Genomic DNA, 26,920 nt, shown 5'->3' on the forward strand with positions numbered 1-26,920 from the left:
GAATAAAATGGAAAATGTCATAATGCCTCTGTATCGCTCCATGGTGAGACTGCACCTTGAATACTGTGTACAATTCTGGTCGCCGCATCTCAAAAAAGATATAGTTGCGATGGAGAAGGTACAGAGAAGGACAACTAAAATGATAAGGGGAATGGAACAGCTCCACTATGAGGAAAGACTAAAGAGGTTAGGACTGTTCAGCTTGGAGAAGAGACGGCTGAGGGGGGATATGTTAGAGATGTTTAAAATCATGAGAGGTCTAGAACAGGTAGATGTGAATCGGTTATTTACTCTTTCAGATAGTAGAAAGACTAGGGGGCACTCCATGAAGTTAGCATGGGGCACATTTAAAACTAATCGGAGAAAGTTCTTTTTTACTCAATGCACAATTAAACTCTGGAATTTGTTGCCAGAGGATGTGGTTAGTGCAGTTAGTGTAGCTGTGTTTAAAAAAGGATTGGATAAGTTCTTGGAGGAGAAGTCCATTACCTGCTATTAATTAAGTTGACTTAGAAAATAGCCACTGCTATTACTAGCAACAGTAACATGGAATAGACTTAGTTTTTGAGTACTTGCCAGGTTTTTATGGCCTGGATTAGCCACTGTTGGAAACAGGATGATGGGCTTGATGGACCCTTGATCTGACCCAGTATGGCATGTTCTCATGTTCTTAATCTGATTTGTTTTTTTGAGGCCTAGTCTGAGGAAGCAGGCTAACCCAACCTGGGGATCCTGACCAGAGTTGGGAGGGTTTTTCCTTCCAGTCTACTCTTTAACTGGTTGGGTCATGCATCTGGGTTGTTTACAGACTTTAAGCTTTTTCGTGAAAGTCTGTACACCCCCTAGATTTAGGCAATGGGGAACCCTGTTTCTGGGATTGTGCAGGTTAGGGAAGACAAGCCCTCAAAGAGGACAGAGGTGACAGTGACCTGCTGGAAGGAGAAACTCTGGTGTTAATCTTGTTTGAAAGGGAAAGGACATTAAGTTAAAAGATCTAGGAGGAAGTTTGTTTTTGTCTGCGCCTTCCTTCCTGCATTGTAAGGGTGAGTCACCTGCATCCAGGGATCCCGAGGAGAGACTGTGAGAAACTTAAAAAATCCTGAAGATCTGCTAACCATGAATAAAAGAACTATAAAGATCATTAAGGACACCCTCACCCCCTGGGGAGACAGATATTTGAGCTCTCTGTGCATAGACAGTAACTACGTGGTGTTTCCAGCAAGCATTCGGCCCTAATTCTCAGGAAGACAGTTGAGTCATGTCTTTAATTTCCAAGAGGATAGTTGAGAGTCACGGCAAGGCACTAAATTTTTTGATTAGTTTAATCTTTATCTCTTATTATTCTTAAGTTTTTTAGAATTTTTAGTATACTTGTATTTTTAGTTTTTAGCTTTTAGTTTTAATAATTGAAGTTTTAGTATTATGAATATCAAATAGAGTTTATAATGGATTTTATTGTATTTTTTTCTTTTTCTTTTTTGAAATTTATTTGATGATTGTTTCTTTTTATAATGTAAACCATAGAGATATAAACTTGTTTTCTGTGCCACGGCATATAAAAACTGCATAAATAAATAAATAAATAAACTACATATTTTGCCAGTTTAGAAGTGGTGTCCTGCCCATCTAAGGGATACTCTGCCCACCTGGGAGCTCTATTTATTTATTTTTAATTTTTTATATACCTCTTAAACAAACAAATGTATAAAGCGGTTTTCCATGCCCTGGAGGGTAGAAGTTTCCTGATTCTGGTGCCAGAGATTACTGCACAGATTGAGGAAATAGAATGCAAAAGCGAAAGACTCTATAGTGCTGTGGATTAAGTTGTGCCATACTTCATCAAATTTCAATAGTAAAGACTTTATTTTGGACACTTAGTGGCTCCAGTGGTTTTATTTGGCACAATCAGCACACATAGTGAAAGAAAAATACCCCTCTCCCAGGGACAAGAACAAAGATACAAAGGGTTATGCCCAGTCCTCGGGGTCTTGGAAGTAATCTCCCCCTCCCCGCTACACACGCACACACTCAACCAAGAACCAGGGCCCTGGGATTAACAGACTATGTTCAAGCTAGCCTGGTGAGGTTCAAGTCCAAAAGAGTCAAACAAAAATCTTTTATGGCCCCAGCGGGTTGCAATCCGCATCTAAGGATGGGGTTACATGTATGAATAACAGTGAATATGAAAATAAAATGATGGTATGGAAATAAAGTTTTAAAAGCAGAGTCCATCTGGTATGAATAGTGATGATGAAATTATTTCTTATTACCACAGAAGGGCTGCTGATTTCTGCAATATAAACCGAAAAGTAATTTCAAAGTAGTAAAAATACATAGATCACTCTCTGGAAGATCAAATAATAGTACAAAAGGAAACTACTTTATAAATGTCATCTTTCTTTTTTTTTTTTCATTCAGAATTTAGCCAATTATACAGTAAATCTTCCAAAAAAAGATGTACAAAAGTAAAAGTGAGCAAGAAAAGAATATTCTCTTTGCCAGATACCCCAGCCCCCATCTCCCACCCTTGCACATCGCAAGTCAGTTCTCAGGTATAATAGGGAAGATCAAGCACAGAGTCACTCATTGCATTAAGTAATCATGTAGCAAAAGGAGACTAAATCTTTTCAAATTTGTCCTGAGTCATATGTTTAACCAGAGTGAGCTTTCCCAGATGATTGCTGCATGGCCTCCAACGAAGGGGCTGATACCTTCATCCAACAGTAGGCCAATTCACAATGTGCCACAAGGAAAATCTGCTGAATGAGATGCTGTGTCGAATAAGAGACTTGAGGCACTGGAAGGCCCAACAAGGAACATTTAGGGTAATGAGCTTAGGCAACCCCAGTTATTGAAGCAATCAAATTAAAAATCATGGAGCAGAAACTGTATATGATAGGGCATTCTCACCAAATTTGATGGAAGATATCCCTCCCCCACATCCCCTCCAGCATTTGTCATTTATGAAGCCTATCGGGGGTGTGAGGTACCAGCGAATGAGCACTTTGTACCAATTTTCCATTAACTTAGAAGAAACAGAGCATTTACCAACAGTCGTAAAATAGAAGACCCACTCAGACTTGCTCAAAGATTCACGGGGGTCTCATTCCCATGCCCTAATGTGACTAGGTTTCTTATTTATTTATTTAAAGGCTTTTATATACCGATGTTCATGTACTAGTACATATCGCGTCGGTTTACATAGAACCAAAGTTGGAAACCGGTTTATATAGAACCAAAGTTGGAAACCAAAGTTCTTCCCAGATCATTATTAAGCATAGCAAATATTTTGGAGATAATGTCTTTAGCATTTATCAGCTTTTTCACAAAGAGCCTCAAAAAGGGTTTTGCCTTTTAAATGATCAGCTGTAACCCGTACTTGCTCCACAAAATGCTTAACGAGCATATGAGCCCTGATCTCCTGGTGTTAGGTGGAACTTTTCTTACAACAATGCAGAAGGAATCAAAGACCACCCTTCCCGTGCATGCTCTAACCTAGAGATTCCCCCATCCTTCTAATGTTGAAATATACTAGAAAGGATCCCAGATTGATAGATAAAAAAAAAATCTCTTTATCAAACAATACACTCTTTCCATTTGTTCCAAAGATTGAGGGTAAGAGAAGTATATGAAGATTGTAAAAAAAAAAATGTAAAAAAATGGGCAACCACGACAGTTTAGGTATTCATATCAAGGTGCTCAAAGGCATGGAATCAACAAGTTGTTGTTCAGTGTAGAACCATAGTTTAACTTCATGTAGCCTGTACCAATCTTCCACCGCATGAAGCTGGGAGGCTGTAAATTACCAGTTCAGATTGGGAACACCAAGCATAACAAGTCTCAAAGCTTTAGGCGCCCTGACTTGCCAGATATAATCAAACATCTTTTTTTTTTTTTTTCAACAGAGGACTAGAGATCGCTATGGGAAGAATCTGAAAAAAAAGAAAAATGGAGCAAAATATTCATTTTTACTGCAGTGATTCTGCACAACCATGGCAAATTATAGCTCTCCCACCTACCCATATCTTATGAAATAGTCTCAAGCAGAGATGGATAATTCATAGTAAACAGCTGATCTGAGCTAGCCCCAATAAAACCTCCTAAATATTTCACCTTGCTTTTAGCCTGTCTAAAAGAAAATTGACCTTTTAAATAATCTGCTTGAGAAACTGTTAAGGAAATATTTAAGATCTCAGATTTATCTGCGTTTACCTTAAAGCCTGAGACTCAGCCAAATTCCTTCATTTCATCAAACACTCCAGGGAAAGAGAATTCAAGTGCAATTCAAGTAAACAAGATGGCATCCATATGATAAATTTAAACCCAGATTTCATCTTCTCCAAAGTTTTGAACAAAAACTGCCAGTGAACCCTATCGAATGCTATAAGAAGCAAAGAAGGCAATTTCTTTTTTTTTTTTTTACCCACCATATCAAGTCCAGAATCTTGCACACATTATTAGACACCATCCGTCCAGGAATAAATCTGGATTGGTCTTAGTGAATCAAAACCACAACCAGTATGCCCAAACGGTCCGTCAACATCTTTGCCAGAATTTTTAAATCTACATTAACAAGTGAGATGGGCCTGAGTAGGATCTTTAACACTCTTTGTAATAACTGTGATTCCGGCCAGGTTAGCGCCAAAAGAAATGGAGCCTCTGGAAGGGAGACTATGGAAAATGTATTCATTTATGTTATTTTAATTTAATTTATATTCTGCTTTTTTTTTGGCACTTCTCAGCATATTACATTCTGGTATTATAGATATTGAACATACTGACCATGAGTTGGACCAAGATAGGAGCAAATTGTTTATAATACTTTGCTGAAAACCTGTACTTACCTTAAGACCCTTTATAACTTTAAGAACTTCCAACTCCATAACCTCCTGATCAAAGAAGGATTGATGGTCTGGGGACAGGACAGGCAAATCAATTTCTTCTAAAAATTATCAATTGTTTCCTTACTTATAGATGTATCTTGTTGGTATAATTCCTCATAAAACTTCCTGTTTGCTATATTAGTAGTCACAGATTCCTCTGAGTTAATCTTTAATTTTAACTATATGATTCTGGGAAAATGTTGGTCTTTAATCTCCTAGCTAAAAGCTTGCTAGTCTTATTGCCCATTTCAGAGAACTCCTGTTTAACAAGATTCATCTGATGAGCAATATTATCAATGTCTAGTGAGCATAGATCATGCCTAGCTCTCTCAAACTTAATAAGTGTGGCCGGGTCCTCTCTATGTTTATGTACATGCTCCAAGTCACTGATCTACTGCAATAACTAAGTCCTAGCAGCCTCCTTCTCTTTTCTTAAAGACTGCCCTAGATACCTGTTTCTCTTGAACAACTGCTTTAAGGCAGTCCCAAGGGACCATTAGGTTAATGTTATCCATATCATTAAAGTACAGATATTCTACAATGGCTCCAGATAGCTGATCACAATAGTCTTATATCATTCAATACATTGTCATTAAGTCTCCAGAAATATCTGCCTGTGACCATATTTTAAAAAGAGTATTCTATCTACACCAGAGGGTGATCAGACCATGTAATAGTGCCTATGGCAACATCTGACATTCTAGAGCAGAGGTTTTCAACCGGTGTGTCGCAACACTTCCTGGTCCCCCGCTGACCCAGCTGCTCCCCCTACCAAGCGAAATAGGTCCTCCGCCTGGGCTTAAAATGCTGATAGCCCGGGCGGAACGCGGCAGGAGATCTGGAGTCGGCGGCACCGGCATGCTCTCTTCTTATGTAGCAATCAGAAAACTAACTGGTAAAAACTATAGAACTAAAATTTAAACCTCTCCCCACCATACCATTGTCCAGAGTCTTTCAAAAGACTTTAAAGTTTTTTCTTTATCCTATCAGTGATAGTTTGATCTGATCAGTTGTTTCTCATTTTCCTCTTAGCCAGAGTAAAATCCTTCGTCAGCCTATTTTAATTATCTCATAAACACTGCATGGCAATGCATGGTAGTGTCATGCATTGCCATGCACAAGGTCCCAGGTTTGATCCTTGATTTGCGTCTTCCGCTCCCTAGATTGGCTGAAATTGGTGATGCTGTGGAGGCAGCGTTCACAGCCCCTGGGGTGTGAGGAGAAGGGAGTCGTGGTCATTGCCTAAGGGTGACACCTAGTGGCCAGATTTATGGCCCATGATTGTAAGATTCTGAAAGGAGCCCTGGCAGATGGCCCCAAGCCGAAAACTGTCACTGTAGTGACCAGACTAGGTATACTGGGGGGGGGGGAAGAATCTTTGAGTGATTGTAAATGAAGGCTCCTGGTGCCAGATCCTAGCCTGGGTTCAATCGAGTCAGACCCAGAAGAGCAGGAGGAACTGCTGGATCAAAAAAAGAGCCCTGATAATATTTAATAGAACTCTTGAAAACATGTAAGAATTATCCTGGCCTTATCAGAAACATATATAGTAGGATGTGTGTTCAGTGTATTTTATTGCAGACTAGCACTGGCTTTGATGGTTTCTTGGCTCTTTACATCAAAGGGAGTTTGTACATGTGTGATTCTATCAAAGAAAAATCTTTTCTGTGTTATCAACTTGTATTCTTTAGCAGCACTGATTTCTTCCAAAGAACACGGGAAGTGAGGCTCAGAGTAGACATTTATTTCTGTTTTCAAAAGAATTGTTTGAACAGATGCAGTGCGAATTTTGTTTCCAAGTTTTTTTTAAGTTGTAGAACATTATCTTATTCACTAATCTTTTATATTTTCTTAGCTTTCATAGCATTTTCAAGTCTGCCACAACTGGCTAAGAGAATCAAAATGTTTTTTGCCCTGGCTCCTGTGGCCACAGTTAAGTTCGCCAAGAGCCCTCTGGTGAAACTGGGGAAGGTTCCTGAATTTATTGTCAAGGTATGTGACGTTCTATCTAAAGGTTTAAGTATGTAAATGGAAAACATTTCTTTGGATTTAATGAATACTGAAAAAAGATTCTGACTTTTAATAATGCATACAGAATTTGTACAGAAACATGCTGGAAAAGTGCAGTGTAACTTTAACATTGACACCTGGATTACGACAGAAGATAAGGACCCAAAGGCCCATCTTGTCTGACCAGTTTCGTTCCTGGTGCAGTGCCATAGATCTCAGTTTATCTTCTGACTTTCCCCTTCCTTCTTTGCCTCTGTGCTTATCCCAGGCTTAACTTTAAAACAAAAGTTTTATACTGCAGTTTTTGGCTAGCCTGAAAGGCTATGGAAAGAGAAGAGTCTCCTTGAGGGCGAACCTGTCTAAAATCAAACTTGGAGTGACAGTAAGCAATGATGGCCTTATTGTACCATACATTTATAATTTTAAATAAGTTTTATTTCACCAGAAGTCATGTTCTGCCCTTATTCTCTGAGGACAAGCAGGGTGCTTAGCCTTCACATATGGTCATCCAGTGGAGCCAGGTGCAGAAAGATTTCTTCAAACCTTCTAGAGTTTTCAGCATGCTTCCACAGAGCATGCACAGCCTTATAAATCTTAATTTTTCCGTATAGCCCATCGGTCACAGCATTTCTCATCTTTCTGTCTGATTCCTACAAAAAAATTATTTTTCTTGGTACAGGAGCTGTTTTTCAAGCTTTCTTGTTTGCCGGCTGCATGGCACACCAACATAGAGGCATTGATTACACCAGTCGTAATTTTTGTTTTTTATCATCCAGTCATTTGATTTTTGCCTTGTTAATTTTTCACAAGATGCCCCAAAAAGAGAAGAAATCCAGCAGCTTCTATAAGTGCCTTCTGACTGTCCTTTTTATGCCAAATCTTTGCGAGGGCTTTATACTATGATAGAACTGTTAAAGCTTCTGTAGTCAGATTTGATTGAGAACCATTGATTTGGCATGATTCTTCCACAGCTGTAAAGTAGACCCCTTCACGCTAAGTATGAGGGAAGTTGCTGTGGGAAGATATTTGCTTCAGACAGGCCCTGAATCCACTGACCTGCACCGCTGCTGACAATGCAGAGTTTATGTGCAGTAAGCCTTGGAACTGGGCAGAGGGAGGTTGATATTCAGCAGGCCAGTGAGTGGGAAGGTTAACCAGATAACTTTATGTAGATATTCAGCAGAACATGCCCAAGTAAGTGTTCTGTTGAATATACCCAACTAAGATTACATGGGCAAAGTTACTCCGGTGACTTTAGGGCAGCTATTTTTTCCAAGCAGATTTACCCTGCTAACTTTAGCCAGGTAACGATGAATATTGGCACTCGCCAGCTAAAGTTTAGTTTCATTCCCAGAACGCACCCCCTTCACCGTCTCTTTTTCACCCAGCTAAACGTGGGGCAGGAAATGGGGGGGACAGAATTTTGATATCTCAGTTTTTGTCTAGGTAACTCCAAAAGTTACCTGGACAAAGCATTTGAATATCAACCTCATAGCGGCTATCAGTTCATTACAGATTTGATCATGTTTCTTCTCTACTACAGGATCTTCAGTGGCTTCCAGTTGCTTCCAGAATTAGATTTAAATTTTATGTTTAACTTTTCAAGCTTTATACTCTGGCTTGCCCCCTTACCTTTCTAATCTCTTGATTTGTTACCAGCCTTCATGATCATTACAGTCCTCACATCTAGTTTCTCCTACTTCACCTTTTTATTTTGTGGAACTCCTTCCCTCTTGCTGTTCATTTGGAGAAGGTTTAATTTAAGTTTAGAAAGCAGACCAAATCCTGGCTTTTCTCTCAAATTTTCAGTGTCTAATAATTTGCCTGGGTTTTATTTTTTTCTATTTTACTGTATTGAAATAGTTTAATGCTGTTTTTTTAGCATGTGTCTGTTTTAATTTATTCTGTATGTTTTAAATTTTGTTCTACTTTTTCTTTTATCTGTTTTAAATAAGTTAAATTTGTTTTAGATTGTTTTATTTATTTTGATTTATATTCTACATTGCTTTGATGTCTTTATCAGGCGATAAATCAAGTTAATAAATTAAACTAAATCATTATTGTTTATTCATTAAATAACCTAAAATGTTTTTAAAATTAAATTATTACCTTTAATGTTTATAAATAATAATTGATAAAGAATATAATAAAAAAAATGAAATGTGCATGTGCTATAAACAGTCTTGGCAAATGGTGCACCCAAGCTCAGGGAGGAAAGGAAGCCATTCTGCCAATGAGCAATGTTGAAGACTGCACTGGAGGGAAGTGCCCCTCAGGCTGGTAAAAGTCCTCTGAGCCTCCCAGGCATGCCTTTCATAAGAAGAGGAAGCAGCAGAAACTTCTGAGGAGAAAAATGACAAAAAAAAAAATCCCTTTTATAGTGAACTCTGTCTTTGTATTTTTGTAGGACTTGTTTGGCAAGAAGGAATTCCTTCCACAGTCTCTTTGGCTGAAGTGGCTAGCTACCCACTTTTGTGACCATAAAATTCTGGATGAGCTCTGCGGCAATGTCTTCTTTATTATCTCTGGATTTAATGAAAAAAACTTAAATATGGTATGTATAACCCAAAAGCTCAGCCTTTTAGATCTTATAAGAACCTGAGATTTCTAAGAAGCAAAGAGGCCCATTTTCAGCCACTGTACGGCCAACAAAGTTAGCCAGATAAAGTTATCCAGCTAATTTTGTTGGGATATTGAGCTGTGTGGCGACACAACTGAATATACCCAACTAGCCAGCAAAATTTACCTGGCTAACTTTAGGACAACGCAAGTTAGCCAGATAACATATCCGGCTAACTTAACTCCGCCCTGAAGAGTCCCCAAAATGTTCACAAGTTATCTGGCTAAGTTTTAATCGGCTAACTACTTAGCTGGATAACTTGGAGGCAGTCAGGCAGCAGGGATTTTCAAATACCGCTATTTATCCAGTTAAGTCCAAACTTAGGGCCATATTCATTAAGACTTTTCTCCCATTTTGGACCTCATTTTCTAAAGTATCGCAGGCCTGCGATACTTTAGATGAGGGGCGGGGGCCGAAACGGGGGGCGGGCCTGTGCTAGCCGGCAGCGATCGTACAGTCGCGGTGCGATCGCTGCCGGTTTCGCACCCAATAGCACCACCATAGGAGGAGAAGCTATTGGGAGCGAAATAGGAAGCGAAAAGGCACCTACCTTTTCGCTGTCCGCGGCATCGGCGCAGAGTCGGCCCCAGTGACGCCCCGACTCCGCCCCCATCCTGGTATCGCACGCGATAAGGGACTTTTCGCGTGCGAAAGGTCCCTTATCACGTGCGAGTGGCTTGGAAAATGAGGCCCTTTATGTCTTTAGTAAAAACTCTTAGTGAATCAGGTACTTAACCAAACAAAAGGGTTCCAGTTCTTCATACTCGGCATGCTGCCCATTAATTACCACACTCGAGGTAGCTAGGAAGATGTTCCCAGAAAGGAGTCACTATCAGTTTAAGATCTACTGCTGGTGTGTCTTGTTGCTGCAAAGTTCTGAGAACAGAACCCAAGTGCAGGGTTGGATCTGAACATCAAGCAATGGTGACTTTTCCGTGATGCACCTGCAGGTCTGAAGTTACACCAGTGTACCATCTAATCACACTGTGTTTGCAGTTAAGCAGGCTATAAGCTCTGGGCATAGTTCAGACATTTTAGTGTCACAAGGATGAAGAACATGCATTGGAGAAAATTGAATTGGCCTTTGGGCAAACAGAGGCAAAGTTTGATTCTAAACTTCTGTGTAGATCATGAAACCAAGTCATATTTTGTTCATGTTCTTTAACGTTTTTACTTTACCTTTAGCCTTGAGTTTTTTTTTGTTTTTTTTTTGCAATTAAGATTTTATCGAGTTTTAAAGTGTACAATACAAAGGCTATCAAACAGAAGCCACATCAGTATCAAACAATCATTAGTTCAAAAATCCCCTCCCCCCACCTGGCAGAGTTCTCTAAACCTCAAAACTAGGGTTCCAATGAATAATACAAGTGACCAAGAGTTATCCTCATAACATAGTTATATAAAACCAAATACTAATAGACACTCCCCCTTTGAAGAGAGCCAATGTCTGGTATCAAATACACCCTTCAACTAAAATGACAGGAGTAGAAAATATGAAGTGCGTCATAAGCATTACAAACAAAAATCTAAAAAGGACAAGAAGGAAGACATCTCCTTATGTTTAGCAATAGTTAAAGAGGCTAGGCAATAGTTTATATGCAATTTTTTGGTGACCTCTGTAATGCTCTGTATATATGTTGCTTTCCACTGAGAAGCTATAACACTGCTCGCCGCTATAAATACCTGAGCGCAAAACTTCTACTGGTGCTTATTCAGCTCAGGAGCAAGCATATTAAGCAATGATGCCTCCGGGGAAGGAGTTAACATTATACCCAAAACTTCACCTAGCCAGGAGAACACCTTATTCCAAAAAGGGGAAATCTGCTTACAACTCCACCAAATATGAAAGTGACCCTAATTCCCCGCACAATCGCCAACATACATTGGGGAGTTGAGGGTAGATTGTATGAAGTTTATCTGGAGTGAGGTACCATCTGTAAATCATTTTATAATAGTTTTCCTGTAATCGAGTAGATATGGAGCACTTGCTAGCTGCTCTTGTAATTTTCTCCCACTCTTTTCCTTCCATTTTTCCGGTCCAAATCAACTTCCCATTTTGCGATATGAGAGGGAAATCATGGTTCAGCATCAAAAAATAATTTTAAAATTTTCGCTATGGAACCACAAATGGAGTCAGAATTAGTATAGAAATATTCAAAAAGGGATCTGCTACTTCTTTGTATTCGATGTCTTCTTCTGCATCAATAGGTGTAAGTTCAGGTGTCTTAGTTGAGAACTCGCTAAGGACTAGCTGTTTCAGTAGTGAGACATGGGACGCATTATGAATCTTCAATGCTGGTGGAAGTTTTAGACTGTACGTAAGAGTACCTAGTCGTCAGAGAATGGGAAAGCGTCCGACAAAGCGTGGAGCAAAACGAACTGATGGTAGCTTGAGTCTTAGATGTTTTGTAGACAGCCAGACTTTGTCACCAGGCTGGAATTCTGGAGCCTTGCAGGATGAGCATCATAGCCTTTCTTTGCTCATTGCCCTGCTCTACAGAACATCTCTTTGGTTTTAGTCCATAGTTGTTGGATATCTTTGGCAGTAGATTGAGCTGCCAGGGACGACACTGAAAGTGGAAGTGGTAAGGATGGTAATGGTAGTCGTCCGTAGACCACTTCAAATGGTGTTGATCCAGCTGATGTTGCTGGATGAGAGTTGATGGCGAATTCAGCCCAGGGAAACAGTTCAGCCCAGTCATTTTGACGAGTACCTACATAGGCACGAATGAACTGCTTGAGTGTCCTATTCATTCTCTCTGTTTGCCCGTTAGACTATGGATGGTATGCAGAGGTGAAGTCGAGAGAGATATCAAACATTTTGCACAGTGCTTTCCAGAACTTAGCTGTGAATTGGGTTCCTCTGTCAGAGACAATGTGCTTTGGCATGCCGTGAAGGCAAAAGATGTGAGTGATGAAAAGCTTTGCAAGCTCCATGGCTGAGGGCAAGCCAGGGAGAGCCACGAAGTGAGCCATCTCCGTGGTAGAAAATAAAGCTATGTCTGAATACATACAGGAGAATCTTCAGAAAGGCTTCATAAGACCCTCCAAATCTCTTGCCGGTGCAGGTTTCTTCTTTGTGGGGAAGAAAGACGGGATGTTGCAATGACTACAGAGGTCTTAATGAGATCACTGTGAAAGACCACTATCCCTTACCACTCATCTCAGAGCTATTTGATAGACTACAGGGAGCCATGATATTCTCCAAGCTTGTCCTCAAAGGAGCCTACAATCTAGTTCGCAGTCGCGCTGGCGATGAATGGAAGACAGTCTTCAATACCCGGATGGGCACTCTGAATATCTAGTGATGCCCTTTGGCCTGTGCAACGCCCTGGCTGTCTTCCAAACCATGTTGAACGACATTCTACGTGATCTACTGTACAAGTGTGTCGTCGTGTATTTGGATGACATCTTGATATTTTCCTAGGACTTGAACACTCATCTGGAAGATGTCAAAAGAGTACTGCTAAGACTCCGCGAGAACCGTCTATACGCCAAGCTGTCAAAATGCGAGTTCCCTGTACGTACCGGATCAGTCCAGACTACTGGGTTATGCCTCCGCACCAGCAGGTGGAAACAGAGCAAAACTTGACGAGCTCCACTATATATACCAGGGTGCCACCCTCAGCCTGTCAGTATTGCTGTTTCCAGCAGGTGGTGCGGGTGCATAGCTCACAGCCTGGTCTTAAGTTTTTATTTGAGAAAGGTTTGTAAGTTAAGGGATAGCTAGGCAGGTTGATTGTCCTGGTTGTCCCTCCAGCCTCCCTTCGTTACGTTTTTTAGTCTAAAAAAAAAAAGGGGGGGGGGGTTGTTTTTCAGCTTGGCTGCAGTTTTCAGCGCTCCCAGGAGGTGGGCAGGCCCTGAGAGGGCCATCCCTCCTGGTAGAGCGGTCCGCTGGTGCTAGGGGTCGAGGATCCCGCCATCACAGCCCAGCCGGGGTGATACCGAGGAGCCCGGCTCACTCACCCCCAACGGTCCGATTCAGTACTTGTCGAGGGACAGCGCCGGTGAGTTGCGGAAAAAAAAAAAGGTAACTTTAGCTTTTGAAAGCCTTTCATCCTCCAACCCCGACGGTTCTTTTCTTCGCTTGTCCCGCTCCTCTCTCCCTCTTCCTCCGCGCGTTTTCGCGGGCTTTTCTCGTGGCTCTTTTTAGTCAGCCCTGACAGGCATGCCACGCGGTGCGGCCTGCACGGCATGCGGATCCCGCAGCGCGCGCCTCTCCCGGGATGGGCTCTGCTCGGCTTGCGTCCCGGGGGGCGAGGGGACGTCAGGGGCATTCAGGGGGGTCGTCCTGCGGCGAACCTCCGTGGCCATTGCAGTTCATAGGTCGGCTAGGGGGGAGGTGATCTCTCCCCCCGCTTTACCACCGGTCCCCGCGATCCCTGGGCCTATTGGGGACACTACCAGGGGCTCTCCTCCCTCCCTCTCACCACAGCGAACCCCATCGAGGACGGCTTCCCCCACGCGGTCCGTGGGGCGGAGGAGGGGTGGGGATTTGGATTTGGACGGTTCCAGTACCTCTTTTTCTTCGGATTTCATACTAGCCATGCATAGGGCTTTTAAAGCCCGCAAGGCTCTTAAGAGGCGCTCTTCGCAGGAGCCTGGGGGACACCCCCAGCGGCACCCAAGGGACCTCCGGGGGCAGAGGAAATACCAGGCCCCCCCAAGGCCAAACGGCCACTGCGGGCTGTCCCACCTAGGGATGAAGTGGACTCTTCGGACGCGTTGGAGGACCCGGAGGAGCAGGAGGACCCTTCCCTGCCCCCGAGGGGGGCAGAGGGCGAGGATGCTACCGCACAAGGTTCGGCACGCCAGGGGCAGGCCTCGGAGGGCGATGACCCGAGGGTCCTTCGCCTCTTCCGCCGGGACGAATTGGCTCCCCTTATCCCCGCTATTTTGGAAGAATTGGGGATACTGGAACCTCCGGGGGAGCCCCGGGGTGGTTCCATGAATCCTGTGTTTTTGGGCCTGAGTGGTCCCCCTACAACTTTTCCCTTTCATTTCTCTTCCACTGACCTGCTTTTTAGAGAATGGGACACGCCGGATCTGGGCTTGAAGGTCTCAAAGGCCATGGAAAAACTGTATCCCTTGCCGGAAGACGCACTGGAGCTACTGCGGATGCCGAAGGTAGACACGTCGGTCTCGGCGGTGACGAAGCAGACCACCATCCTGGTCACGGGGACCACGGCATTGAAGGATCTTCAGGATAGGAAGTTGGAAGTACAATTGAAGAAGATCTTCGAGGTCTCAGCGCTGGGAGTACGAGCGGCGATCTGCAATAACTTTGCGTTACAGGCTGGTCTCCGTTGGGTCCAGCAGCTCCTCGCCAACGAGGGTCTCTCCGAGGAGGAAGCCAGACAGCCCAGACGTCTAGAGGCGGTGGTGGCCTATAGTGCGGATTCCCTACATGATCTTCTCCGAACTTCAGCTCGGTCCATGGTGTCCGCTGTCACGGCCAGGCGTCTCCTGTGGCTGAGAAACTGGGCGGCGGACGGGGCTTCCAAGTCTCGTCTGGGCTCTCTTCCCTTCAAAGGTAGGCTCCTGTTCGGTAAGGAACTGGACAACATGATTCAGCTGCTGGGCGAGAGGAGGGGTTACCCTCTGCCAGAGGACAGACCGCGCTCTAAGGGGTCTTTCTCTTCTCGGTCCCGATACCGGAGTAGCCGGAAGCCCCGTTCCTCTCGCCCTGGTTCTTCGTCTTCAGTTTCCTCTTCTGTTTCCTTTCACTCCGGAGGTGGCAGACAACAGTCTCAGCCCTTTCGGGGGAGGCGTTTTGGCAGGCCTGCCTCCTCTTCCTCGGCCGCGCCGAATGGCAAGTCTACGCAATGATGTCAGGCCGGCCCAGGGGTCGAGTCCAAAGGTGGGAGGCAGGCTGTCTCTCTTTTATGAAACCTGGGCCACAATTACCTCAGACCAATGGGTCCTTTCAGTGATAAGACACGGCTACACGTTAGATTTTGCTTACCTTCCTCGGCCAAGGTGTTTCCCCTCTCCTTACGGACATCCGGACAAGAGGCAAGCGGTCCTGCAAACGTTGGTCCGTCTGGAAGAACTGGGAGCAATTGTCCCAGTCCCGGCCGCGGAGCAACGAAGAGGACACTACTCCATATACTTCGTCGTACCAAAGAAAGAAGGCACGTATCGACCCATCCTCGATCTGAAGGGAGTCAATCGTTGCCTCTGGAACCCGCGTTTCCGCATGGAGACCCTGAGGTCCGTGACCGCATCAGTCCGTCGGGGGGAGTTTCTGGCCTCTCTGGACCTCACAGAGGCATACTTGCACATCGGGATCCGGAAGGACCATCAGAAATATCTACGGTTTCTCGTTCTGGGAAGACACTATCCGTTCCAAGCATTGCCTTTCGGCCTTGCGACAGCCCCCAGGACGTTCACCAAGATCCTGGTGGTGGTGGCGGCCCACCTCCGCTGGGAAGGCCTCCTGGTTCATCCATATCTGGACGATTGGCTGATCCGGGCCAAGTCAGAGGAGCTCTGTCAGTTGGCGGTCCAGCGGGTTCTGCGCCTATTGCACTCCCTTGGTTGGGTGGTCAATACGGCCAAGAGCCATCTCCGACAGTCACAATCCCTGGAATTTTTGGGAGCGTTATTCGATACACGTCTTGGCAGGGTCTTCCTCTCCCGGGACCGTTGCCGCAAGCTGCAGGATGAGGTCAAGGCCTTCCTACGGATGCGGCCTCCAACGGCCTGGGACTACTTGCAGTTGATTGGGTTCATGACCTCGACGTTGGGGCTGGTTCCGTGGGCTTTTGCGCACATGCGGCCTTTGCAGACGGCGTTGCTGTCCCGTTGGTGACCTGTCTCCGCACAGTATCAACTCCCACTGCCCTTGCCGGCGGTAGCGCGGGCCAGTCTGCGGTGGTGGTTCAGAAAGGACAACCTTCTACAGGGAGTCTCCCTCGTGACTCCGGAGTGGACGGTGGTCACCACGGACGCGAGTCTCTCCGGCTGGGGTGGGGTCTGTTTGAGACAGTCAGCGCAGGGACAATGGTTGGCAACAGAGTCCCGCTGGTCGATAAATCGCCTGGAGACCAGGGTGGTGCGCCTGGCCTTACGAGCTTTCCTTCCTCTGGTCCGAGGAAAAGCGGTCAGGATCTTATCGGACAATGTGACCACGGTGGCCTACATCAACCGTCAAGGTGGAACACGGAGGAGGCCAGTGGCTCTGGAGGCTCGCCTGCTAATGCAGTGGGCAGAGAAGCATCTACTTCAGATCGCCGCGTCCCATATCGCAGGGGTGGACAACGTGCAGGCGGATTTCCTGAGCCGTCATCATCTCGACCCAGGCGAGTGGGAACTGTCGGATGTCACGTTCCAGCTCATCTGTGACAGATGGGGACGGCCGGCCATGGATCTGATGGCGACCTTCCAGAACGCGAAGGCACCGCGGTTTTTCGCTCGTCGCAGGGAACCTGGGGCGGAGGGGGTAGACGCCCTGGCGCTCCCGTGGCCTCCGTCGATCCTCCTGTACGTCTTCCCCCCGTGGCCTCTCATAGGAAAGGTATTGCGTCGCATAGAAAACCATCCCACGGAGGTTATTCTGGTGGCCCCGGAGTGGCCACGCAGGCCCTGGTTTGTGGATTTCGTCAATCTGTCCCTGGAGGCGCTGCTCTGGCTCCCCGTCGCTGTCGACTCTACTGCATCAGGGGCCCGTCTGTTTCAACCAGACGGCCCACTTCTCTCTAGCGGCATGGCTTTTGAGAGGCGTTGTCTGAAAGGTAAAGGGTATTCGGATGCGGTGGTGGCCACACTGCTCAGCTCTCACAAGGTGTCAACGTCTCGTTCCTATATGCGGGTCTGGAAGGTCTTTGAATCCTGGTGCATGGCTAGGTCGGTCCACCAGGCTGCCATCCCTGATATACTGTCTTTCCTACAGGATGGTCTGTCCAAGGGACTCCTGTAGTTCCTTGCAGGTCCAAGTAGCAGCCCTTGGGGGCCTGCGCAGTTCAGTGGATGGGAGGCCCTTAGCTTCCCATCCCGATTTGATTCGTTTTTCTAAAGGGTGCAACACATTTGCGTCCTCCGCTCGTCTCACCTTGTCCGTCCTGGAACTTAAATCTGGTGCTCAGGGCCTTGTGTCAGCCTCCCTTTGAGCCACTGAAGAGGATCACCTTGAAGGATCTCACGTTGAAGACTATCTTCCTGGTGGCAATCACCTCCACCAGGAGGGTTTCAGAGCTGCAGGCTCTCTCATGTCGGGAGCCGTTCTTAAGAATCTCGGAGTCAGGGGTCTCCCTCCGGACCGTTCCTTCTTTCCTGCCCAAGGTGGTGTCTGCGTTTCATTTGAATCAGTCAGTAGATCTCCCTGTGTTTGCCCATGCCGAGCACTTGGATGCGCCCTCTAGAGATCTGCAGAAATTGGACGTGCGCAAGGTCCTCTTGCGCTACCTGGAGGTTACAAATGCCTTCCGGGTGTCGAATCATCTATTTGTTCTTTGGAGTGGGCCTAAAAAGGGTAATATGGCATCTAAGACGTCCATAGCTCACTGGCTGAAGGAAACCATAAATTCTGCTTATCTCCTTGCAGGTCGCCCCCTACCGTTAGGGCTGAAGGCACACTCTACGAGGTCCCAGGCTGCGTCCTGGGCCGAGTTTCAACAGGTCTCCCCTCTAGAGATCTGCCAGGCAGCAACCTGGAAGTCGTTGCATACTTTTGCACGTCATTATAGACTGGATGTGCGGGATTCCAGAGAGGGAAATTTTGGAGCAGGGCCTCTCCATTTCCCCCCCTAAGTAGTGCGCTCTGGTACATCCCAGTAGTCTGGACTGATCCGGTACGTACAGGGAAAAGAAAATTAGGTCTTACCTCTGTTAATTTTCGTTCCTGTAGTACCAAGGATCAGTCCAGAGTTCTGCCTGTTGATCTTTCTGCTGTTTAGTTCGGAGAGTCCGCTGTGGTGGATGAAAGGTTTTCTTCTCTGTCGTTGGCTGTTTTGCCACTTCGGTTTTGGTCTCTGAATCTGGGTTCCTTTGGGGATAAGTGACCCGTGGTTCCCCTGGTTGGGTTTTATGTAGATAGTTTTAGTTACATGGGGAATATCCACTGCTTTGACATTGAGTAATACTGACAGGCTGAGGGTGGCACCCTGGTGTGTATATATAGTGGAGCTCGTCAAGTTTTGCTCTGTTTCCACCTGCTGGTGCGGAGGCATAACCCAGTAGTCTGGACTGATCCTTGGTACTACAGGAACGAAAATTAACAGAGGTAAGACCTAATTTTCTTTTCCACAAGGAATCCGTGCCTTTCTTAGGGTACATTGTTTCCAACCAAGGTTTCCAAATGGACCCACAGAAGCTGGAGAGCATTCAGAAATGGACACAACCCACAGGTCTAAAGGCTCTTAGACAATTTCTGGGATTTACCAACTACTACAGAACATTCATAAAGAACTATTCCTCACTAACTGTTCCGCTTACAGCAATGACTAAGAAAGGTGCCAACATCGTGCAGTAACAGCATTCCAGAAACTGAAAGATGCCTTTTCGTGCAAGCCATGCCTCCGACATCCAGATCCAACCAGGCCCTTCATCGTTGAGGTCGATGCCTCAGATGTAGGCGTAGGGGCCGTGCTAAGCCAGGCCGGTGATTCTAAGACCTTACACCCATGCTCATTTTTCTCCCGTCGCTTCTCGCCAGTGAAGAAGAACTACTGCATAGGGGATAAAGAACTCCTGGCAATAAAGATGGCATTTGAGGAGTGGCGCCCCTGGCTTGAAGGTGCACAGCATCAGATCACAGTTTTTGCAGATCATAAAAATCTGGAGTACCTCCGCCACACACAGCGCCTAAACCATAGGGCAGGCAAGATGGTCCCTGTTCTTTAACAGATTTGACTTTGTGCTGAAATACCGCCCTGGAGATAGGGCATCTGCTCTAACGTTCTTATCTCGCTCATTTCTCTCAGAGGACGTACCTGATGAACCCCAACATATCATCGACCCGAAAAGAGTTATCTTGTCAGCTACTCACCCAGTACCTGCGGGTAAGACCGTTGTACCCAAGAACCTTAGGAAAAAGCCAGTCTCACTGGAGCTTGATCAGACCAAGTAATATCATCAATAATAACTTTATGGACATTAGGTATTAAAGTTTTCTCTATTAAGAAAAGGACTATTCAGGAGTAGCTATCATGAGGGACTGAATAAAAGGTATAAGATCTTGATGTGGGATAACGATGCCACCAAGCATCATCCAAGCTCCAATCAGTTACAAAGGTGAAAAAAGCCTTCCTGATTTTTTGCTGTGTTGAAGCTATGGGTATAGAATTATCCAGGGCGGGGTTAGGCGAAATATTAAAATTCCCCCCCCCCCCCCCTAATATGAGATATCCCTCTACATGCGCTAGTAACAAATCATTGATTTCCCCTAAGAAAGTATCCTGATCTTGATTGGGTGCATTTAGCGATAATATGATTGATCCCCTATTTTCACTTTAAGTAGCACATACCTCCCTCCTGGATCAACTACTTGTGACTGAAGGTCAAACACTAAATCAGCGGATATAATACTGCCTATGCCTGCATAATGGTTATTCTTCCCTGCAGCGGCCAAAAGCATATGAGGGAATTCTTTAAAGGCTAATAAAGGCTAAAAAAAAAAAAAGTCAATCAGATTTCTCTCACCAGGGGAAGGTCCTGTCAGACAAATCTGATTGACTTTTTTGACTGGGTAACCAAGGAATTGGATCAAGGAAGAGCACTCAATGTCATCTACTTGGATTTCAGCAAAGCTTTTGATACGGTCCCGCACAGGAGACTGGTGAATAAAATAAGAAGCTTAGGAGTGAGTGCCGAGGTGGTGGCCTGGATTGCAAACTGGTTGAAGGACAGAAGACAATGTGTGATGGTATCCAGAGAGAGTTCTCTGAAGAGAGAGCGGTTTTAAGCGGTGTACCGCAAGGATCGGTGTTGGGACCGGTCCTGTTCAATATATTTGTGAACGACATTGAGGACGGGATAGAAGGTAAGATTTGTCTTTTTGCGGATGACACTAAGATCTGCAACAGAGTGGACACTCCGGAAGGAGTGGACAGAATGAGACGGGATTTAAGGAAGCTGGAAGAGTGGTCGAAGATATGGCAGCTGAGATTCAGTGCCAAGAAGTGCAGAGTCATGCATATGGGGAGTGGAAATCCGAATGAACTGTATTCGATGGGGGGGGGAAAGGCTGATGTGCACGGAACAGGAGAGCGACCTTGGGGTGATTGTTTCGCCGACTTCAGATCATTAGACACTATGTGACAAGGCGATAGCTAAAGCCAGAAGAATGCTGGGCTGCATAGAGAGAGGAATATCGAGTAAGAAAAGGAAAGTGATTATCCCCTTGTACAGGTCCTTGGTGAGGCCTCACCTGGAGTACTGTGTTCAGTTCTGGAGACCGTATCTCCAAAGAGACAGAGACAAGATGGAGGCGACCAGAAAGGTGGAGGGTCTTCATCGAATGACTTATGAGGAGAGATTGAAGAATCTAAATATGTATACCCTGGAGGAAAGGAGAAGCAGAGGTGATATGATACAGGCTTTCAGATACTTGAAAGGTTTTAATGATCCAAAGACAACGACAAACCTTTTCTGTCGGGAAAAAAATCAGCAGAACCAGGGGTCACGATTTGAAACTCCAGGGAGGAAGACTCAGAACCAATGTCAGGAAGTATTTCTTCACGGAGAGGATAGTGAATGCCTGGAATGCCCTTCTGGGGGAAGTGGTGAAGACTAAAACTGTAAAGGACTTCAAAGGGGCTTGGGATAAACACTGTGGATCCATAAAGTCTAGAGGACATGAATGAAGAGTGGGTGGCTCGCGGGAATGACTGCTACTGCCTGGAGATAATACCCTTATTCAATAAACATACACACGGTTAATGCGACTCCAACAATGGTCTAAGCTTCAACGGCAAGAGGAAATGTGGAAAAAGATTTGCATTCACAAAAAGCAGGGAGTAGCTTGCTTGTTACGGCGGTTACTACCCCAAACCAAATAAGCCTGATACTTCACTTTCAATACATATCCAGCAGAGCTCTCTGCTTCAACTGCAGGGGAGAAAGACGGATACTTTACGCATATCCAGCATAACTCTCTGCTTCAACGGCAGGGGAGAAAGACCGATACTTCACGCATATCCAGCATAGCTCTCTGCTTCAACGGCAGGGGAGAAAGACAGATACTTCACGCATATCCAGCATAGCTCTCTGCTTCAACGGCAGGGGAGAAAGACAGATACTTCACGCATATCCAGCATAGCTCTCTGCTTCAACGGCAGGGGAAAAAGACCGATACTTCACGCATATCCAGCATAGCTCTCTGCTTCAACAGCAGGGGGAATGAAGAAAAGTGGATCTATATACTGACAACAACCAACAAGGACTGAATTACATAGTCTGGGTGAACAAATAAGCATGGGTGTAGCTTGCTTATTGCAGCGGTTACTACCCCTAACTAATTAAGCTAGGTATTCACTTAGATGCAGTTCCAACACTGCTCTCTACATTAATGGTGGGGATGGAAGGGAAATAGAACCAAAAGGTTACTAAGAGCCAAGACTAACAGAAGTATGAGAAAAAAATAAATAAATAAAAAGTGCAAAGCTTGCTGGGCAGACTGGATGGGCTGTTTGGTCTTCTTCTGCCGTCATTTCTATGTTTCTATGTAATAAATGCTCATATCTTTTGCGAAGGTGTGTCTCTCTTGAATAAAGGCAATGCTAACTTTTTTTTCATTAACAGCTCCCTTCGTAGTAAGAAACACTTTTTATAGGTTTTAAGCCTTTTACATTAAGGGAAACTAAATTAACCATACCAGTAAAGTATAAGAAACATGGGTGAACTGCAAAATCCAAAGGTTGTTCATTAATATTGGCCCTAATGGAACTTGGTCCCAGGCTAACACATACATACAAAAATAATATAGATACACTGAGAACTCCGTTACATCCCAAAATTCCCCAACTCGTGATTCGCTCTCCTCCCCTTTCATATCCTGACCCATGGAGGGCTTGCCCGTGTGGCGAAATGAACCCCCAATGAGTAGCCTTTCGTATTTTATTATAAAGATACTTCTTTTCTTCAAAACCGTTCCATGCTCTTTTATAAGACGCAATCTGGCTAATCCTATCAGCTCTGTGGGTGGTTGATAACTTTTGGATGATCATTTTGTTTCCTTACAGAGTCGAGTAAATGTATATTCCTCACACTGCCCAGCTGGGACATCAGTGCAGAACATGATACACTGGCTACAGGTAATGGGGAATAGTTATCCTTGGCTTTGTTGTTGTCTACAATACAGTTGTACTTCAAATGGCACAACTTTGATAACTAGTTACTACATCCTACCCTAAGACTTCTGGTAGTGCTGACTGTGCTCAGACCAGAGGAATAACCTTCATTACTCCAGGACTGGGATTTTTGGATTAAATTGCATATGAAAATTTGTTTTGGTGGGACAGGGGTCATGTTTACACATGTGAATCTCCTGTTTTAGGTCACTCATAGTTCATGCATGAATACTAACTAGAGCCTTCAAATGATCTTGCCTAGATTGCTTCATTCAATGGTCTTGTTCATAGGTATTTGGGGTGTTTTGTCCTAATCTGTTTTCTTAGTCTTACATTTTCTAGAAACAAAAGGTGGCATGTTTTATTATGGCCAGTGCTTTTTTGAAACATAAAAGTCCCCTGTGAGTCTACCCTTCACCTGTCCCTACTTTATTCTTTGTTTTGTATATCTGAATGATGCCACAGAGGGTTTTGTGTGTTCATGGGCAGGGAGGAGAATTAGTACACCAGTTCTCTAATTTACCTACATTAACAATGGCAGAAAGGACTAAGTAGAAGCAACTTTTCAAAACAATTTATTTCTCCTCAGAAATGAAACAAAAGGATTGTAATGATTTTGTTTGCTTTAACTGGCAGCTATTTTTTAGCATCCAGTCAGATGAAACCAGAACCCAGTGGGTTATGCACCTCTACTAGCAGATGGAGACAGAGCGAACTGACATCACAATATATATACTCCTGCAGTGACATCAGCCTATCAGTATTCTCCGTCTCCAGCAAATGATAGACGTGCATCTCCCTACTGAGGATTGCTTCAGCTTTTAGAAGGAGAATTTGCAAAGGAAAATTAATTGCCCTGCTCTCCTCTGGTGATACCAAATGGTCCCTCACCCAGTTGGGAATTCCTGAGGTGATTTCCATGGTCCCTCAGATGTATGCCTTGGTCCGGTAGCTGTTTTTTAGCCTGCGTGGATTTAGTTGATTGTACAACTTAAAGGCAGGGGATACAGGAGGCCGAGCGTGGCAATGATGGCATATGCCTTCTCCACCCGCAGCTGGAGACCGTCTCTGTACTCAGCCAGGAAGGGCTGAGCTCTCGTAAGTGTTATATATATAAAAAAAAAAAAGAAGAAGAAAAATTGTTCAGAGATAGAGTGGAGGGGTTAGTTTAGGACTTCCTCCAGTCTCCATGCTTGGCGCACCATCCCGACATCTGTTTCCGCTCCCTTGGGGGTTAGGGGAACTTGGCAGCCTAGCGAGTTGAGCGGCTCCATTGGGCTGGGCTCCGCCATTAGGCTTCTTTTTTGTGTGCTACCTGGTAGGCTGCGGTGGCATTTTTCACGTGCTTTTTTCTGCACGGTCGGCTGCCCTCTACAGGATTGTCTGTGCATGCATATGCGTCCAGTGTGTCCATTTGAAGTTTCTCACATATCTGTTGTGTGCCAAGGTTTGGAGCGGTAACAGGGCAGGTAGCTTTTTTGTGCACAAACTTGGGAAGCTTAAATTAAGTGTGCATAAAATTTGTGCGCATAAATTTTGTTTCAGCGGGGCTTCGGTTGGATGCACATCTTCAGTTGCCTGTTAAGCATTCTGAAGGATTAAGGGTGGCAGTGGCTAAGAAACCTAAGCATCTTTCTCTCTGTGCTGCCTGTCATATTAGGGCATCTCAGCCTGAAGGGCCCTCTAACTTATGCCAGTGCTGCTTATAGGCTCAGGGAAAATTATTCCTCCTCTGATTTTACTAAGCCTGGGTCTTCCCACCTGATGATGGCTGAGTTAAGGATATGTCAGGAGGGATGCCTAACCTTGGAACTCCCGTGACTGGTTCCTCAGCAGAGGATGGCAGCTCAGTGAGTGCTGCACAGGTGCCTCCTATTCTTGGCATGGATCATTCTGCCTTTTCTTGGGTGGAGTTTTTTCAAGGATTGCAATCCTTCCTTCAAGCGCAGTCTTCAGCGCTGTCCAAGCCTGTTGCTGCAAATCCTCAGGCAGTGGCCTTACCTTCTTCCGGTACATTTAAGTGCCGAAATGCACCTCGAGCTGCAGGTGTTTCTGTCAGGAATCCGGATGGTACTGATGATGAGGAAGATCCTGACACCCCTGGAGGATGGGGAAATCCCGCCGGGCTGGAACTGTATAGAGAGCTATGTTGAGGTTCTTTCATAGAGATGAATTGCCGGCTCTGATTTCCCAGACATTGCAGATGCTGGGACTTCCTGGGGCAGATTCCATGTCTGAACCAAAGAGGAATTCCATTTTGGTTTCTTTGCTAAAGTCTCATGTTTTTTTCCCAGCTATGGAGGCCATTCAAGAACTGTTTGATCTTGAACGGGATGCCTCGGAGGCAAATTTTAAAGGGGGTCGGACCTTGGAAGACCTGTACCCCCTGGATCTAGTGGTGAGAGAGTGTCTGCATTTTTCCAAAAGTGGATGCGCTTGTCTGTGCTGTCTCTAAACAGACGAGGGAGGAGCGGCCTTGAAGGATGTGTTTGATAGTAGAATTGAGGCTATCCTTAAGCAAGAATTTTAAGCAGTGACATGACATTTCAGATAGCTTCCTGTTGTTCTCTGGTGGCTTGCTCTTGCTTGCTTCTCTTTCAGGAGGTTGGTCACTCTGGAGTGAATTCCAGAGAAGTTATGGAACCCGCCACTGCCTTTTTAGCAGATGCGGGCTGCAATTTGGTCCGCACCTCAGCTAGAGGAATGGCTCCGGTAATATAGCGGCTAGGCGTTAGTTATGGCTGAGAAATTGGACAGCCGATGCAACCTCCAAAGCTAATTTAACGAAATTGCCTTTTAAAGGATCGCTCTTGTTTGGGAGTGAGTTGGAGATGATAGCCAGTAGGTAGAGTGAATCCCCGGTTCCTCGATTTCTGGAGGATAAGAAGCAATCACCATGCCCCTTTGCTATGAGGGGGGCCATCTCAGGGGTTCCAGGCATTTTCGTCCCTTTTGGTAGGCCTCAGTCCTTTTGACTCAGACAGCCCAAGCGGGGAGCAGGCTTGGGTAGTGGATGGGGGGGAGGACGCCTCTCTCTCTTTTATCAGAAGTGGGTCAAGATTACATCAGATCAGTGGGTCCTGGAGGTAATACGAGAACGATATGCACTGGAGTTTCACAGTATTCCTCGGAACGTGTTCATGGTGTCTCACTGCCACTCTCCGCAGAAGAAACAGGCAGTCAAGAGTAAACTGTCAAGGCTCCTCAGTCTGAGGGCTGTGGTTCCAGTGCCCTCATCTCAAGAAAATATGGGGTGATATTCCATTTATTTCTTTGTGCCCAAGGAGGACTCCTTACCTACCTACCATCCTGGATCTGAAAGGGGTCAACTGTCATTTGCGGGTGACTCTCTTGCATGGAGACATTGTGCTCAGTGATAATGACTGCCAGTCAGGGGAATTTCTGAACTCCTTGGATCTGTCCAATGCATACCTCCATAGTTCTATCTGATTGGAGCAGTACTGGCGTGCCATTATTATTTCGGGCGCTGCCTTTTGGTCTAGCTTCTGCTCCCAGAACCTTTTCCAAGGTTATGGTGGTAGTGGCGGCAGAACTAAGGATGGGATCCTCGTACACCCATATTTAGATGACTGGTTGATTCAGGCCAAGTCTCTGAAAGAAAGCCATCTGGTGACCCACAAGATGATTTCCTTGTTGCAGGAACTTGCTTGGGTGGTGAACCTGGCCAAAAGCAGTCTTCAAACATCTCAATCATTGGAATATCTAGGTGTACATTTTGACAGATTTTTTCTTCCAGAAACTCATATTCAAAAGTTCATGGTACAGGTGCATCTCTTGGTGAGCACTATATGCCCGACAGCGTGGTCTTATCTACAGGTGCTTGGGTTAATGGCGGCAACCCTGGAAGTAGTACCTTGGGCAAGGGTGCATATGGGTACGCTTCCTCGTTCCCTGCTGTCTCATTGGAACCTGCAGTCTCTGGACTATTCGATTCGGCTCCATCTGCCAATGGAAGTCTGCTCTCACCTCTGGCATCACAGAGACCTGGTAGAAGGAGGATAACCAATGGGACAGTGCTATATCAGGGTACAAATTATATTGCAATGATAGGGAGGATCAACTTGGTGGGGATGAGGCACTTTATGTCCAGAAGGGTA

At 45.2% G+C, this 26,920-nt stretch overlaps 1 protein-coding gene across 3 annotated transcripts in view; it reads left to right on the forward strand.

Moving 5' to 3' along the window:
• LOC115095729 (lysosomal acid lipase/cholesteryl ester hydrolase-like) overlaps positions 1–26,920 on the forward strand; it is a 116,512-nt gene that overhangs the window by 81,156 nt on the left and 8,436 nt on the right. For all 3 annotated transcript variants that reach the window (XM_029609821.1, XM_029609823.1, XM_029609822.1), the window contains exons 6-8: positions 6,739–6,875; positions 9,301–9,447; positions 22,695–22,766. In XM_029609821.1, the coding sequence (XP_029465681.1) occupies positions 6,739–6,875; positions 9,301–9,447; positions 22,695–22,766 (356 nt within the window). The remainder of the gene's footprint in view (positions 1–6,738; positions 6,876–9,300; positions 9,448–22,694; positions 22,767–26,920) is intronic.

Source organism: Rhinatrema bivittatum, chromosome 7 (assembly GCF_901001135.1).
Source record: "Rhinatrema bivittatum chromosome 7, aRhiBiv1.1, whole genome shotgun sequence".
NCBI lineage: Eukaryota > Metazoa > Chordata > Amphibia > Gymnophiona > Rhinatrematidae > Rhinatrema > Rhinatrema bivittatum.